General features: G+C 52.1%; 4 protein-coding genes across 4 annotated transcripts; all 4 read right to left on the reverse strand.

The window, feature by feature from the left end:
- Window positions 1-616: 616 nt before the first annotated feature.
- Tgt (tRNA-guanine transglycosylase) lies at window positions 617-3,457 on the reverse strand. The gene is made up of 7 exons (XM_003741381.1): window positions 3,397-3,457; window positions 2,861-3,081; window positions 1,932-2,161; window positions 1,672-1,778; window positions 1,410-1,584; window positions 1,047-1,284; window positions 617-904 (listed from the first exon to the last, which is right to left on the reverse strand). Exons 1-7 carry the CDS (start codon window positions 3,455-3,457, stop codon window positions 743-745), a joined length of 1,194 nt encoding a protein of 397 aa, XP_003741429.1. The 3' UTR covers window positions 617-742.
- Window positions 3,458-4,296: 839 nt separating this feature from the next.
- LOC100902349 (elongation of very long chain fatty acids protein AAEL008004) lies at window positions 4,297-5,948 on the reverse strand. The gene has a single exon (XM_003741383.2). The coding sequence runs from the start codon at window positions 5,911-5,913 to the stop codon at window positions 5,062-5,064; it is 852 nt and encodes a 283-aa protein (XP_003741431.1). The 5' UTR covers window positions 5,914-5,948; the 3' UTR covers window positions 4,297-5,061.
- A 4,348-nt stretch (window positions 5,949-10,296) lies between these two features.
- Window positions 10,297-12,751, reverse strand: LOC100905908 (transcriptional repressor CTCF). Its single transcript, XM_029110925.1, has 3 exons — window positions 12,252-12,751; window positions 11,760-12,164; window positions 10,297-11,633 (listed from the first exon to the last, which is right to left on the reverse strand). Exons 1-3 carry the CDS (start codon window positions 12,737-12,739, stop codon window positions 10,703-10,705), a joined length of 1,824 nt encoding a protein of 607 aa, XP_028966758.1. The 5' UTR covers window positions 12,740-12,751; the 3' UTR covers window positions 10,297-10,702.
- Window positions 12,752-12,812: 61 nt separating this feature from the next.
- On the reverse strand, window positions 12,813-13,636 carry LOC114827976 (uncharacterized). Its single transcript, XM_029110932.1, has 4 exons — window positions 13,534-13,636; window positions 13,163-13,366; window positions 12,891-13,041; window positions 12,813-12,816 (listed from the first exon to the last, which is right to left on the reverse strand). The coding sequence occupies exons 1-4, from the start codon at window positions 13,613-13,615 to the stop codon at window positions 12,813-12,815; spliced, it is 441 nt and encodes a 146-aa protein (XP_028966765.1). The 5' UTR covers window positions 13,616-13,636.
- Window positions 13,637-15,519: the final 1,883 nt, after the last annotated feature.

Consider the following 15,519-nt stretch of genomic DNA (forward strand, 5'->3'; position numbering starts at 1 on the left):
TTCCCGAAACCGACGATCCATATTAATTCTCGGAAACCTTCGAGGTCTCTTTACTTGTGGAATCTCGAAAAATAAAAACAGCCAATGTCTGATTTGTCTCCACTGCTGCGTTCTCTCTCTCGGAACACCGTCCTAGATTTGGCGATCTCGTGGAACTAAGTATATACTGGAAAACCATTCCGGACTGGACGTGACTTCATTGGAAGCGAAATCTCGTTGTCAGCTCGGAAATCGTCAACGAGCATTGCTCGCTGCTTAGTATCACACGGAAGTCGTGCCGAAACCTATCTTCCGGACATGGCCGAGGAGAGGGGAGGGCTCTGTGGTGCTCCCTATTCCCGGTCTGCCCGCGTCAGAGGATTCGGCGCGAGGCGCCCCTACCATCGGACGAGATTCGATCGGTGTGAGAATTGCCGAGTCGGTCACAATCCTCCCATCACTCCGTGGTTGATTCGCCTGTTATTACATGCGAGGCTACCTCAGGGCCTCTGCGGGGAACCATTAGAGAGGGAACTTCAATGGTTCCTCGGGGAAACCCGACCCGTCTCGACTTGAGAGTTACTTCTTATAATTTGCTCACGGGGAAAACCGTCCGCGATGGCAGGGCTTTGAATAGTCGTGAGGGGTGTTTGTTTATTGTAGACTATATATTACCATCGGGAGCGTTCTTTGAAATGTTTCCATCGAAATCAAGCTTATACAAGTTCTGACACGCGGCCCGTGTCGACCCATGGGGGAGAGTCTATGTGCTTCCCGCAGACAAATTCACATTAACCTTCGCCAGCGCTGCCACGATCCACGCGGGATAGATTCCATTGGGATAGGCTTTCTTCATGAACTTCCGAATGAACTGCGGAAATCGATCTTCTATGATGGCTTCGCGGATGGAAGACATTAGTCTCATCTGCGGGAGCAATATTTAGATTCAGGACGAGAGTCTCCTTTGAACGAGATGCTGGAGAGAACAGAACAGCTCGGATGTCCTCGGACGTTGCAACAAATTGAAGCGAATGCCCTAGAATTTGATGGAGACGAATAGCTTTTACCTGGAAGTTGACGTTGTGAACGGACACGAGGTGACATGCCACGGTCTCTCTTCTCACTGTATGATGGAGAAAAGCCCTCGTGTAGTTTGTGCAGGTGTTGCAGGGGCAGTTTTCTTCGATCGGACGAAAATCTTCCGCATAAACGCTTCTGTGTAGAGGGAGGACATGACCGCCTTCGACGAGAGCACTCCCGAAGCGAGCCGTCCGCGTGGGGTAAACACAATCGAATTGATCGCATCTGAAGGAGCGAGATCGATTCCTAGAACGGGTCACTCTGCCGGGTGCTCAAGCGATCCTCCGCAGGCCGACGTTTCCATCATCATCCCGTGAGAATTTTGTAACGGGAGAAGCAGGAAAACTCACCCCAACGCAGCGCAGACGACCAGATCTACCGCGAACCCGACTCCCATGAGATAGCGAGGTTTCTCATCAGGCAGATAGTCCGTTGAGAGGTCGACCATCCTCCAGAAATCCTCTTTCGATTCGCCTCCACTGAGACCCCCGATCGCGTATCCAGCGACGTATCGCTCCAACAACTCTGCGGGGAGAGGAATCGTGATGTGTAGGGCACGCTTCGTGACTGTCCTATATGCGTTTCGGCGCTGGGGAATGACGCCGAACTTACTTTCGGCGCAAACCTTCCTTAAATCGGGATGGAGCCCGCCTTGCACGATTGGGTACAGATTCTGCTTATCCTTGTTTCGGTGCGCTTCGAGACTCCGATCCAACCATCTGCAACGAGACATTCATTTCCAGAGCAAAAACTTTCATGAAATGGACCGTTACCGGTGTCCCGAAGCATACGTGACAAGTGGAACGTGAATTCAAAAGTAACCCGGAACGCGTCTCGCATCCGGCCCGTAGGCTTTTCCCAAGAGAACGTACCGTACGCTGCGCTCCATAGCGAGCTCTACCCTGGCTCTGTCGTCGATCAAACTGCTGACAACATCGTCGAGCTGCATCATTATGTCTGCTCCGATCGCATTCTGAATCTCCATCGATTTTTCGGGCGTCAGCAGAATTTCCCTTTTATCATACGGAGACACAAACTTCACCCCTTCCTCGGTGAGCTCGGAGAATTTCAAGAGGCTCACCATTTGGAAACCTCCGCTGTCCTACGAACAGAAGAAAGACTTTTTCTTCTAGATCGATCCATGATGGCATCCTTGACGTCGGGGAAAACTAACGCTGGAGCCGCTGCCTCGATCCCCCCATCCGGACCCTGAACATGCGACCGAAAAGGGAGCAGCGATCCGCAAGCTTCCAAAAGCATCAAAAGTAATGCAGAAAACATAATATGTATGTATGATGAGCAACTGTGAGGTGCTACATTGTTCCAACGGATCACTTGATGATGTGGAAGCCGGGCATTGTGTCGCGCAGGCAAGCTAAGAATACTGGTCACATTAGAGAGGCGGGCCAAGGTTCTTTTACGGAACGCTCTTCCAAGTTACTGTGATGGTTCCGTGCGGGAAAGCTAAAAATCCAATCCGCGCCGGAGGAAATCAGAATAGCTGTGTCGACCTTAAGATGTTTCTGAAGCGGACAGACCAATTGCCAAGAGGGGTCTCTGCTGAGTAGCGAGCGTTCTGAGCAACCCAAATGTAGCCGACGATCAACGTAGCCATTTAAGACCACCATACGCGGCGGATGTCGCGAGGTACCTACGATCATGCCCGCTGTCTACCTGCATGTCATGACGACGAATCTTCGCTGTGAGTTTCGACGATCGCAACCATAGATTTTCTTTTCTTCCCTTTCACCATTGATCGTCCTTGATACATAACATGCCCAGTCTAGAAATGGAAACTCACGGTCAGCAGCGCGTTTTTCCACCGCATGAAGTTGTGCAGACCTTGAGCCTTGTTGAGAACTTCGGTTCCGGGTCTCATCCCCAGATGATATGTATTCGCGAGGATGAGGTTACAATTTTGTTCTTCGATCTGCTCTGGCAGAAGACCTTTGAGGGTGCCCTGAGTTCCCACAGGCATGAACACCGGCGTTGAGACCGTGGCATGCGGCAGTTTGAGGCTCCCTAGGATTTTCGCATCGTCAGTCACATTTATCTCTGTCGAAACTCATACCTACGATCCATAAAAGTCGAATTCATGTAATGACAGTCGGGGCGAATGCAAGGGTCCTTCTACTAGGACGTTGATCGGCCTGGACGTCATCGATCAGCTGGAAAATGGAGCCAATCACGACGAAGTGACAGCTTCTCTCATGACTTCGGATCTGGTCGCCGCACGATCCGAGAGACCCAGACTGGTCGTCCTAATTACACCGGGACCACGACGCAGGATCTGACGAGTCCCTCATTCCGGAAATGACATGATGGCCTGGAACTCACCGACCCTGGCTTTGGTCGTCGAACATTTCGCAACGACATGAAAGTCGAGCGGATGCTTCATCACTGATTCTTTGGAGGTGTTGATATCTCAAGATGAGTACGAGCCTCCCCGAAAAACCCGTGCAAGTAACCTGAAGGATATCACAAATTCGTCATCATAGCGCGGTTTCGAACGCGCGTTCTCTGCCACCACGTGGGAGCTGAGAGGAGGGCGCTGTGGATTGTTTTGCTCCTCCTTTTCAAACCTTCTGCGTCGCGCCAAGATGCTCTTTATCCCTGGACTCATCATCACTTTCCGTCATTGTCAAGGGAACCGGATCAAGACGCGGAATTGAGATAATAGCGGCGTAAGAAACTCTTGGCATAGACCATTCCGATGCTTCTCGCTCTCCCGACGCTAAGATTTCCCACGGAGGCTCCGAGATCCTTTTTCGGTTTCCTCTCGGCCGTGCTGGTCTGGGCAGACGCAGTAGTTCTGGAAGCGCGACTGAGCGCCCCGTTGGAACGCAATGCGAGGTGAATGCTGACGGTACGTGTGACACACGATACTTCATCTAACATGTCCGTCTGTAGCCAAACCGGGAAAAACGCATGAATCTGCCCGAATCCGGTGCCAAACGCTCCTCGTTTAGCGGCATCATAAATGAACCGACGAGGAGGATCTGAATAGGAACGCGACCACTACGTCTACGCTTACGTAAATGGAGCCCGTGCGGCATGGAATTTCGAAACATCTCTCTCACGTCGGAGCTGATCCCTAGGCATGACGAGCATGCAGCAGTGACGATTTCTGGAGCGAGCGTGAGCTTGGGGGGCACTCAACACGTCCTGGCCAAGGAGTCGAGAGCATCCTTCCCTTTGTTTCGAAGCTGGATCAATCGAAGAAACCTATCCTAAGACGGAAGAATGTTTATTTCGAGCGAACATCGTCTATTGTGTTTCTAGAAAGAATGCCTACATTTTACTCCTTTTGTGAGATCGAGTCCCATCACACTTCGAGTCTCTCCCGTAGAGGCCGAATTGAGGAACGATTCCGAATTTCCGTGACTGCCCACCTCAAACTAGTGGTGGCCTCCTCCATAAATCACATTTGAGCTGCTGATTTCGGCGGAATACTACATGCTTGCTTTCATTGTTTACTGGGCATTCTACGGCACCATCAAAGCTTCCCCCGAACGTCCTCATCGAGCACCGGCGACGGCGGAGCCGTTCCGCCAACGGGTCTCCGCTCTGTTTTCGCTTCTTGCTCGTCGAGGCTATCTAATTCGATACGAAGCGTATCCGAGAACAACACCGCACCCATTTGGCCAGTTCCTACAAGTAGAGAACATGCACGCGGGGAGTCCCTGACTGCTTTGGGAGACCCTGTTCAAGGTTTCGAGGGAAACTCGGTGACATTATGCAGATGTATCCGAATTTCAGATGAGAAAAAGTGTTCTTGTGGATCGCTACGGATTCCACTGCGTGGAGCTGACGCGACCCGCCATATACGGTACAAAGTACTGTGAGCTTGAAATCCTCTGATGCGTAGAGTGATATCCGTTCAAGATGAAATAATGAGTATGTGTCTAGTGAAGTGATTCCTAGGAGGAATACTCCTGGTGGAACGTCGTCGGATCGAGCTCATTTCAGAAGATGTCTCATCCCATCGACTCGCGGAACGACCTATTGCACCTTCTTCGGAGGAGCCCCCTCTCCGCCAACTGCGTGTGCTGGCATACGCTTGCTCTTCACGACGTAGGACTTGACGTAGAAGTTGATGAAGAGCACCAGTATGAGGAAAACTTGCGGGAGTGCCAGAGAAAGCAGGATTCTCGGATAGCCGCAGTCGACGAAGGCCGGGATCAGTCCGTGGCCGATCATGATGAAGAACTGCACGATCTGTATGGTGGTGAGGTACTTTTTCCACGAGAGGTACTTCTGCACTTGGGGTCCGAGGGAAGCGAGGAAGTAGTACGAGTACATGATGACGTGAATCGTGGAATTGAGACACACTCCGAGCACTGATTGTCCGTCGGCTCCGAATTGCATGAACTGCCAGCCCGAGAACACAACAATCGTATGATGGATCACGTGCAGCTGAGTGATGTGCGTGAACTTTTTCTTGAGCACGAAAAAGAGCGTGTCCGCGAAATCGACAATCCGGACCAGGAGATAATAGTAGAGATGCTCGAGCAGAGCGATCGAGTCTTTGTCGTTCGCGTAGTTTAGCCCCTGGCAGTAAGGTGAGTATCCGAGCTTGGCGTAGGCGATGTAGGCGATTCTCGAGCAGAAGTAGACGTTGGCGAGCACTTGGAACACGTTGTACACTTGGATGAGTCGGCTGAGCTCGTAGGGCTTGCGGTCCTTCATGAACCTGGGACCCCAGATCTTGGCCATGTACAGGTACGCGAGTAGGAGGGCTGCAATGTAACGCGCATCCGTCAACGTAGTCCAGTCTTTCGTTCGCGGGTCTTTCATAGAAAACAGCCGCTGCAAGTAAGTCTGTTGGTTCTGCATCGTGCTAGAGTTTAGCATGTTAGGCTGACAGAACTATAATGGCTCGTCCACGGGTCTTCAGCTCGCCCGCCATCACCCCTCAGTCTTTTGAAGAGCAGAATCCTCCTCTCGGCCATCTGGAGAGGAGGAGGGGCAACTTTCAGAAGCAAATGGTTTTGCTCACGGCGGCCAGACCTCAAGATCTTTGTCGGCTGACGTAGAGCGCAACGATGAGGCAGAACGATAAGCCGTCTCTTGCCGTTTCCTTTTCTGTTTGGCGATACGGTATGCGAAGATCCGGCTTTCATGGGGTACGAGGAAGAGTCATCGAAAATTGTAAACTCTTCCACGAGCTCGAGCATCGAGAGACCGAGATACGAATCTCGATCCTCTCAGCCCGCAGATCCATCAATCGTCTTGCGCTTCGGCGTCGACGGATCGATAAGCAGATCGAGATACGTTCCAACTCGCCGCCGAGCAGCTCGCGCGTCGATTGGTTCTTCAAATGAATTCCATGTCGGGTCATCATCGCACCCGTCTATCCCCGAGGGTGGGCAGCGATACGCCATCAGGGTCAGAGTACGCCTCGCTTCGGGGTGCCCGTTGGAGCTCGCCGTCTGTCAGTTCCTACAGCAAACTATCATGGACGCGTGATTAGTGGTTTCTTCAAATCTTTGCTCTGCCCGTCGATGCCTAATTCGATCAGTCGGTGCCGAAAGTTTGCTTTGGGGTTCCCCAAAATCGGACGAGCTCGCTCACTGGCGCATGTTCATCGCACATGATCCGAGCGCATCCGATTTCGGAACCCATCATCCGACAGTGAGAGGTCCAAGGGGACGTAGTCGACGGAGTTTGGAGCGGCGTCTCGAGACCCGTCGTAGGGAAGAATGATCCAATGACTTTTCTGACACGCTATGTCCTAGAAGCTGGCCGGCGACGGCGACATACGGTCGCTTGTTCACGATTCATTGACGTCATTGCGTCGGGAGCAGTTGCGTTTTCCCTCGCTAGCTAGGCCAGACGACCCAGAAGACGGGGTTGCGGCCGCTTTTGGATACGGGGAAACTCGCTTCTGAGCCAAAGTGATAAGTCGACTCTGACACTGGTCCTGGATAACATCTTCGGTCATACCCTTTGAGTCCTTTGAGTCGGGCCAGTTTCGCACCCAAGCTCACGACTCCGCGTGAGGGGGTTGGAAACTGTCTTATGCCGTTGAATTCTTGCAGACTGCTCGCTGTATTGAGCCCAAGCGATTTCGGCGAGTCTGCTCCGCCAGTTCCCGGGAGAGCGGACCGAATGCATCGGAGATCCTCTTTTCTCCACTGGATTTTCCTGCATCCGACACAGGCGCAAGAGCGCGACAGGAACGTTTTTCCTAAACCCTATTGGAACAATGGTTATTGTTCGATGTTCCGGAAAAGTTCTGAATTCTCCCGGTGGAACTTGTCCGTTTGATCCGGCACAGTTTCCTTCAGGGAACTACGGGTGCAATCTCGTAGCTGCCGGAATCCGGTCACTGCAGCGGAGGCGACCTCGTACCGCTCGATTTCCGTCGACTTGAACGGCGACATCCCGAGTCTAGTCTTTCCCGAGTCGGGAATTCGCCGGAAAAGGTCTGACCGAGACCAGGACAGCGTATTACCGAAGCTGCAGTTTTTCCCTGCAGGAAGTTTCGCGATGGGGTAGAATCTCGCAACCCTCGAGATTTCCTACAGATGAATTGCGGCGTCTCGAGCCTAGCCTCGCCTATTTTGGCGACTTTTGATAAGGGTCTATGACTAGAGAAGTGGATTGCCCGCGCAGTGTCATCTGTCTTGATGAAAATCTTGGGTGACCTAGGAGATTCGTCGCGACATTTTGAGCCATCTGACGAGTGAAGAGCACTGCGACCGCAGATTCTGGCTTAGACAATTGTACAGTTGTTCTTAGCAAGTTAACTTCAACCACAAAAGGCAGCGTCGCATTTTGAGACAAAGATCGTCGAGACGGTCCAGACCCACCCGTCTCTCCCGCTGCCCCGGATCGATTACAAGCACACTGATCTACTCCATGATTTCAGGAGGCCGTCTCCGTAACGGGTCTTCAAACAGATCGCATTATGCACACGGCCAGAATCGAAAGTTACAATTTTTCATCTGGGATCGATCTGGTCGCGTCTCGTTTCCTCGTTTAGGTAACCGGGAAGTATTTTCGCACCCTGATCGCTTCCCACAGATATCATCTCCCTGATTCGAACAATGCTCCCTCGCGATAATATCTCTGTAAGAGTTCCGGTCGATTTCGAAAACTGAGCGAAAGAGAAAGTCCCAGACTTTCAATCCATGTGCGCTTTGCACTTCTGGTTGCTCCCTTAAACCAAAGTCGATTTATTTTCTTGTTCCTCTGGCCTTCGACTGTTCGCGCAACGTCGTCTCCTTCCAGACGCATGCATTCGGCGGAATACCTTCCCCAGACGCGCTTCGAAAGAGAGATAACGGACGTCGGATGTCGAGCTAAAGGCTTGCGATCCATGGTTCATTTGATAATGTGCCGTTTCCTGACGGGGAAATCGAGCAATGTTGGGGTCAGCGACGCTAAAATTTCTCTGGAGTCCCTTGTTCACAGTAGACTTTGGGGAGTCATAGGTGAGGTTCATGGTCGGAGTCGTTGCCGGTGCGGGGTGTAACAGCACAGTCTGTCTGCTGACCGAATCTCACAGAAACGTACTAGTCGGTCGTTTTCGATATGAGATTTTAGTCCCAGGGATGCTTTTGTTTCCTTGCCCTGATCGTCTGTGGACTTTTTCCACGGGCGAGGGGAAGGAGAGACATCGGAATCGGACTATATATCCGCGTCGTCGGTCATTACTGGAGCTGTGAGATTCACGTCATAGCCTAATAATTCGAGCCGTTATTTTTTTATGATGATGTTCCCGAGCGAACTCGATGTCGTCCTTCAATTAGGTGAGCTCCGCAAGCTACTCGCCTTACTCGACTTCGTGGTAGTGATACATTCTCGCTCTGCCTCGATGCTCCCGCCGGGATCCTCCAGCGGCATTCGGATTCCGGAAATTCTGTAAGGCTAGAGATGTCGGAAAGATTCGGGTGTGTTCTACAGCTGTTCAGGAAACCGTTCGGGTCAAGTTCGTCATTGATGGACTCTTTCAGAGCCGACGAGACTAGCGTAGGCCGGATCCACCAACAGGAGGTACTGTTGAAGAAGAACATTCCGTCTCTGGGTGAGATTTGAAAATCTGCCAAGGTCTACTGCGCGCACGAAAGCCATTGTAAATACGCGCATGTTCATTTTGAGACCTCGTACACCAGATACATGTAGACCAGAATGAATGAATCTGAGTATAAATGTTTATTGGGTAATTAATTTATTTTACAATTCAGTGTAGGAGACGGTACGTGAGCATCGATAACCTAGTTCTCCACCGCCAAAATACCATGCGCCTAGTCCGCTCTGATCTAGAACGGCGGCACAATGATTTTTCGCCTCATTCCGGGCTGTCGGTCATTGTTCATTCTAGGAGGGAACCACAGTAATTGTCTCCTGAAGACATGACATGAACTGAATCAACAATCGTGTCATATCAAAGGGCCAGCCTCCCCTCCTTGATCACAAAACTCAGCGTGTGTTACGTTCGAGAAAGATCCTGCGCAATCATCATCCGATCCCGAGAATGATTGTCGAGTACAGGGGGAAACACTTCTTCTTGGCTAAGTGTAGTATACCAGAAGATTAACCAAGTGATATTCCTTCTCTGCGGCCGTTTCTCGACTTTTGGGACTGACGAACAAGGAAAACGAGCGATCAAGGGAACCGAGCTAGTAATTTGATTCATGCATTCTATCCCCGTTTCGCTTCTTCGCTTAATACTACAGTGATGGAGGAGTTGCAGGCAATCCGAGACAATGAATTTTCGTATCATGAGCTATCATAGGTTTTCTTGTCGATCGTGTACGTTGATATTCTTTCACGAAGTGTCATTTCGTTCGCAGTGCTAAGTCTCTCGGGCGAAGTTATATTTTTACAAGTACTATGCGGAATTCTCATCCACAGAACTTCGATATCCTCCTTCATTCATAGGGGTGCTCACTCCTAGAGAGCCTGCGACGAAGGCACGAGAATGTACTGCTGACCTCCAGCATCCTGTAGGATCTGACCTTGTGAGACCTGGAACACAGATAGAATCGCAGTCAGCGTGAGAAACGGTCGAGCCGAGAGCAGGACGCCCCGGTACTCAGACAGGAGCGACCGAGCAGTTCAGCCGCGATTGCAAAAACTTCAGAATTTTCCCTCCTCGAACACCAACCTGTTGAACGAGGGTTTCCTGGCGGTTACCACCTCCCGCAGGCAAAGATAGGATGGCATCATCTTCATCGGCATCCTGAATTGAGACGAGAAAAATTTGAGCATCGAAATGAGACGAGTGAGCCGCAACGACTTTTCTTTACCCGATTTGAACGACATTCCGCTTTTTCTGAACTGACGTCGAGAGTCCCATCTTCCTCCCCCATCCCGATAGCCCCGCCGCTAGCATCCGACTAGGAAACCCCTTCCGGGCTGAAACCCTCGGATTGCCACCCGCTGGCATATCGTCCGTATTTAGGGTAGATTTCTGTGCTATCAACCTTCGTAGAAGGACACCGGTTCTGCTGCGGCGTTCATTCACGCGAAGGCGATCCACCTTCCAGCTTCTCCGACTATATATATCATTCATGAATCATTCAACAAGCTACAGCAATCGACGCCGCTTCTACATACGTCCCGGATCATGAATGCTTTCCCCATTGACGGCCATGCGAATCTCCATCGAGCTAGCTCGACATATTGTTATGACTCATTCCAAGAAACTCGGCTGCCCTTTGGGAGACCGTCTACTCACGTTGCCGAAACCGAAGCATTCCTCGACATCTTTCTGCTTATCGTTATCAGCAGCAATCCTCTTGATCTCTTGAGACGCCTTGCCGAGGAGATCTTCGGCTGTTGCTCCACTACCGTCTTCCATCTGAATGATTTCTCCCTGAGGTAGCAGTTGGGTGGTTCCGTCTTGGTTCTGCTGGATGATGAGCGTGTTCCCGTCGGACGTTTGCAGTACTCGACCTTGAGTGCTCGCGTCCACAGTCGTCAACCGCTGAACTTGCTCGCCGGGCGTGCCGTCGGCGTTGTTCGGCATGTGGATGACTTCAAGCACCACGACTTGATTTTGACCCGGCTGACCGGACTGGCCCGACTGCGTGACGGACGTCGCCCCGCTAGAGTCCATGGCGTGCTCGACCGTCGAGCCGTCGACCTCCATGAACTCATCCTCGTCCTCGTCTTCTTCGTCGGAGAATTCCTCGTCAGGATCGTCGAGGAGCTCGTCGTAGTCGTCCTCTTCGCCGTCTTTCTTCTCTCCGGGCAATTTTGGTTGACCGATGCGCATGGCCTCTTCCTTCTCTTGCGCCGAAGCATCGGGATCGTGAACGGCGAGATGTCGGATTAGGTTCCCTTTGTGCCGGAAGGCCTTCTTGCATTCGGGGCACTCATGCGTTTTCTCTTTCGGTGTCGGTGGAACATAGTTGGGGTTGTGATAGAGATTCTTGTGGCGTTTCAAGAGTTGTTTCTGCCGGAAGGCTTGGTCGCATTCGTCGCATTGGAAAGGTTTCTGGTCCGAATGGATAAGCATATGCGACTCCAGATGACGTTGCGAGATCGACGCGTAGCTGCATAGGTCGCATTTGAAACACTTTTCTCCTTCGTGGCTCTTCGCGTGGACTCGGTACGTGTATCTGGGGGAAGAGGGGATGGATCTTGTCAGCGGGTCGGTCTTCCGATTACAGGAAAATTTTTCGAAAACGGAATTTTCGATTATAATCATGCGTTTTGTATAGCGTCTTCTTTGTTCTCGTATTCACCTGTCGGGGAAGCTTTTCCCACACCGCTTGCATTTCAGTGGTCGGTCGGACGTGTGCAATTTCTGCACGTGAATGCGTAGATCCGTTTTTCGGCCACAGGTAGCCGGACAGAGCTCACATTGGAAGACGGGTTTCTGGCCCGTATGAATCAGCTTGTGAGCCCGCAGCGAGTTCGATTGAGTGAACCGGGCATGGCAGATATCGCATTCATAGGGCTTCTCGCCCGTGTGTATCCGCAGATGTCTCTGAAGTTTGTAGGTATCCGGGGAGGCGTAAGTACAGTGCGGACACTGGTACGGTCGCTCGCCCGTATGGCACCTCATGTGCCGCTTGAGTTTGGAGAGCTCCACGGATGCGTAGTCGCATTCGGTACATCGATGAGGCTTCTCGTGAGTGTGTTTGTACCTGCGGAGGAAAGGAATAAGGAACGATGGTCAACCTCCAGGGGGGAAAAAGCTCTCGGGGAGCGCGACGTTGTCGTCTAGGACTCACCTCACATGACGGACGAGTTCACCGCTCGTCGTGAACGACGCATCGCATTCTTTACATTGATGGGGCCTAGTTCCGGTGTGGGTATTTACGTGATTCTGGAGCGACGCCAACGTTTTGAAACCTCTCTCGCACACCGAACATTTGTGAGGTCTGTCTTCTGAATGACTCTTCATGTGACGGCTCAAGAGATATCTCTTCGGAGACGTGTAGTTGCAAAAGCTGCACATGTGGGCTTGAGTTATGGTCTGAACAACTTTCTTAGAGACAACTTTCACAGATCGAGCTTTTTCTTCGGGTTGGCGGGTCGCGACAACTTGGGTCTGCTGCTTGCCCTCATCGAACTCGTAGACAGAAATATCCTGAGGATCTTTTTTCAGGGTGACCTGCGTCATTGGTTGGAGGGTGGTAGTCGTGGTTCCCGTAGGTGTGGGCTCCTGCGACATGATCAAGACATAGGACACTTCACCCGGATTGTTATCCGTTGGCATGATGGTGACTGTTTGGTATGGGGTCCCTTGGCCGGCCTGACCGGCTTGCTGGGTAGTGATAAGTTGTCCCTGACTAGCTGCCTTGAGAATGGCCTCGGCAGTCTGACTCTGGAGAGCGAGAGCGATTTGTTGCTGCTCTCTAGTATCAGACTGCGCAATACCAACTTGACCGACAGTGCCAGCGACATTGACTCCGGACACCTGAAGTTGACTGCCATCAACCAGCACGATAGGTCCGGCCTCGGCCGCATTCGGGTCGGTGGTGTAATAGGTTGTTCCTTCGGCTGTCGTGTAGTAGGTGCCTGAAAGAGATCGGATTTGGATAAGTTCCAGTCCTCGCCAATTCCCAGCAGGCTCGACCACTACTCGTCCCGCGCATGGCTATCCTTCGCTCGACTCGGTCCGAAATTCTGGAATTCTCACCTCCGGTGGATGCTGGCGTGTACTGTAGTTGGCCATCAGCGGTTTGGGTTACGAAGTAGGCGGGAGAGCCGTCAGACGCGCTGGCATGAGTTATCTGAGCCTGTGCAGCCTGACCGGCGACTGTCGTTAATGTAGCACCTCCTCGGACCACTGCCGGTTGATCGGCTATTTCCTTATTGAACGAAGCCAAGTAGTTCTGGATGTCTGGAATCATTATCAGGATGAGAATCAGGATCCACACTCCGTCTACCGAGTTCTCGTATCGATTTCGATGGGTCAGGCGATATGGATATGGGGAAACCCTCCAGCGTCCGGAGATTTCCCGGATAGGAAGTAACAGCAAGCTTATGAATAGTCGCGATTGGGCTCACCATTGTGCTCGGAAGAGTTGTCGGCAACGATCAGTTGGCCCTGCTCCCCGGCTTCGATGACTTCCACCTGTCCCGCACTCATATTGGATTAGGATTCGAACAGTCTCGGCAAAGCGGGCCTGAGGTTCGAGGGGCTTTGAAATTCCTGTGGAGATATAGAGGAAATAAGAAGAAATCGAAAGATATGGCCAAGCGGAGGGATATCCGCGATGAGGAATAATGAAATCATCAGTAAGTCTCGGAGGATCGAAAAACGGCTAGTCGGGACCCGGTTTCCCCCGGCCCGAGTCGCAATCGGCGCTTCCGAGTGCCGCAATGGGATTTCGCGGTGCACCGCTCGGTTCACGTAGTTTGAAGTTTCCAGCTCGGAAACCCGATACAACCAGAACGGGTTTGCCCTTCTCTCTATGTTTGAGGTGCCTCCGACGGGATCTCAGGGGCTGCGTCGTTTCGCAAATACTCCGAAGCCCGGGGCAGCGTCGAGATCGCGTTTCGCGGTCTTTGGGCCTGGCGAGACACGACCAGCAACCTCGCCGAACATTTCTTGCGGTAGACCGCTGCATGCAGCTCAAGGAGCGATCAGGAACGCCGGGTTCCATTAGAGCAACAATATCGCCCCGCTTCGCCATGATCGGGGAATCGCGCAGCAAGGGTGATCGCGGCGTGGAGCTCATGATTAATTTCAGAAGACATCGAACTTCTGAGGAACTTCTGTGGACTTTATTGACCCAAATATGCGAGAGCTCTCCTCAATTCCGCATAGCCGAGCCCGCAAACTTCTCGCGGGGCCGGTATCAGGGAAACCATGAGCGCTTCGCAGTCTGCAGAGTTCCGTCTAGAACCGCATACTCTGAGCTCGGGATTTATTTTTGAAGCTGGGAAGCCGACAGAGAAGCTCCTCCCCGTCGAAAAGCACGAGATTTCGAGTTTCGCGAACCCGCGTGAAATTCCCTGATCGGAAGACAGCAGTGAGAACGATCAGGCAACTCCGAGCGTACAATGCCGTGAGTCCGGAGAAAGGAACTCCCTGGCGGAACCCTGGGTCCGAGTTCTCAAATCGTTTCGATGAGCGCTAAACCGTGGGATGAACGTGCGAATCCGTGCTCCTACATTATGATAAACTGTCACGATCGTGTGGTGTCAAATGATTGCGCTCGACTGAATACGGAATCAAATGTGTATCGAAGCCGGGAACTCGGCGCGACTTCACATGTGGGCTGCAAGGCAGCCAGCTCTCACAAGCGGGAGTCTGCGGGATGGGAACCGCCATTGCGAGCCGGATATCGCTCGCGTGCGAAGAAACTTATCGCACGCATTTCGTGAGGACTTGTCTGAGTTTCCCTCCATCACTGTAGTGCGCGATCCCTTGCTGAAGACGCACCGGATTCGAGGGAGGGGACACACGAGCGGCTTCGCCCGTCCTGAGTGTTCGACGATTCCGTTGCTCGAATCAAGTCTTCGAGGAACGCCTGACTTCATCTATCGAATCAATACTTTTCCTCGGTACGGAGTCCCCCTGGAGGTCCAACAGATCCGCGAATGCGGAAAGCCATGGAATACGCGACGCCTCCCAAGCTTAGTGATGTGTTCGTCTGGAAGAACGGTCGGTCGAGGACCGCCGCAGTGGAGGACGCTTTCGGTGAATTTGAGAATGTTCCGTATGCGGCTAGTTAATGCCACCGGCTCCCCCTCCACCGTAATGGCACCAAGTTCGGTCGGTCGGTTTCGTTTTGTAGTGTGACCGAGCGTCGCTAGCATCGCAGGCAGCATCCGTTCATATCCTACGTTAGCATCACCCTAGCGTCGATTTTCCGAACCACCAGAATGTGCTGCCCCCTTGTGACGAACATAGCGCCTCGGACGGGGTATCAAAACGCCGCGTACAACGCTCCTGAGCTTGCATCATGGCCCCCAGAGTTCACTCTTACCTTGGAATTTGGAGAAGTTCCGAAAAAAAATTCAACTTTCAGCTACGAGCCATTCCCC

Source organism: Galendromus occidentalis, unplaced genomic scaffold (assembly GCF_000255335.2).
Source record: "Galendromus occidentalis unplaced genomic scaffold, Mocc_1.1 scf7180000077170, whole genome shotgun sequence".
Taxonomy (NCBI): domain Eukaryota; kingdom Metazoa; phylum Arthropoda; class Arachnida; order Mesostigmata; family Phytoseiidae; genus Galendromus; species Galendromus occidentalis.

Bases quoted from the DNA above. Each gene is read 5' to 3' on its own strand.
- LOC100902349 (XM_003741383.2), bottom strand. From the start codon at position 5,913: ATGCTAAACTCTAGCACGATGCAGAACCAACAGACTTACTTGCAGCGG.
- LOC114827976 (XM_029110932.1), bottom strand. From the start codon at position 13,615: ATGAGTGCGGGACAGGTGGAAGTCATCGAAGCCGGGGAGCAGGGCCAA. The intron at 13,367-13,533 runs GTGAGCCCAATC...TAATGATTCCAG, and splicing joins CAACTCTTCCGAGCACAATG to ACATCCAGAACTACTTGGCT. The intron at 13,042-13,162 runs GTGAGAATTCCA...GATCTCTTTCAG, and splicing joins CACGCCAGCATCCACCGGAG to GCACCTACTACACGACAGCC.
- Tgt (XM_003741381.1), bottom strand. From the start codon at position 3,457: ATGAAGCATCCGCTCGACTTTCATGTCGTTGCGAAATGTTCGACGACC. The intron at 1,285-1,409 runs GTGAGTTTTCCT...TCGCTCCTTCAG, and splicing joins GTCGTCTGCGCTGCGTTGGG to ATGCGATCAATTCGATTGTG. The intron at 905-1,046 runs GTAAAAGCTATT...TTGCTCCCGCAG, and splicing joins TTCACAACGTCAACTTCCAG to ATGAGACTAATGTCTTCCAT.
- LOC100905908 (XM_029110925.1), bottom strand. From the start codon at position 12,739: ATGCCAACGGATAACAATCCGGGTGAAGTGTCCTATGTCTTGATCATG. The intron at 12,165-12,251 runs GTGAGTCCTAGA...TTTCCTCCGCAG, and splicing joins GAACTCGTCCGTCATGTGAG to GTACAAACACACTCACGAGA. The intron at 11,634-11,759 runs GTGAATACGAGA...CTCTTCCCCCAG, and splicing joins GGGAAAAGCTTCCCCGACAG to ATACACGTACCGAGTCCACG.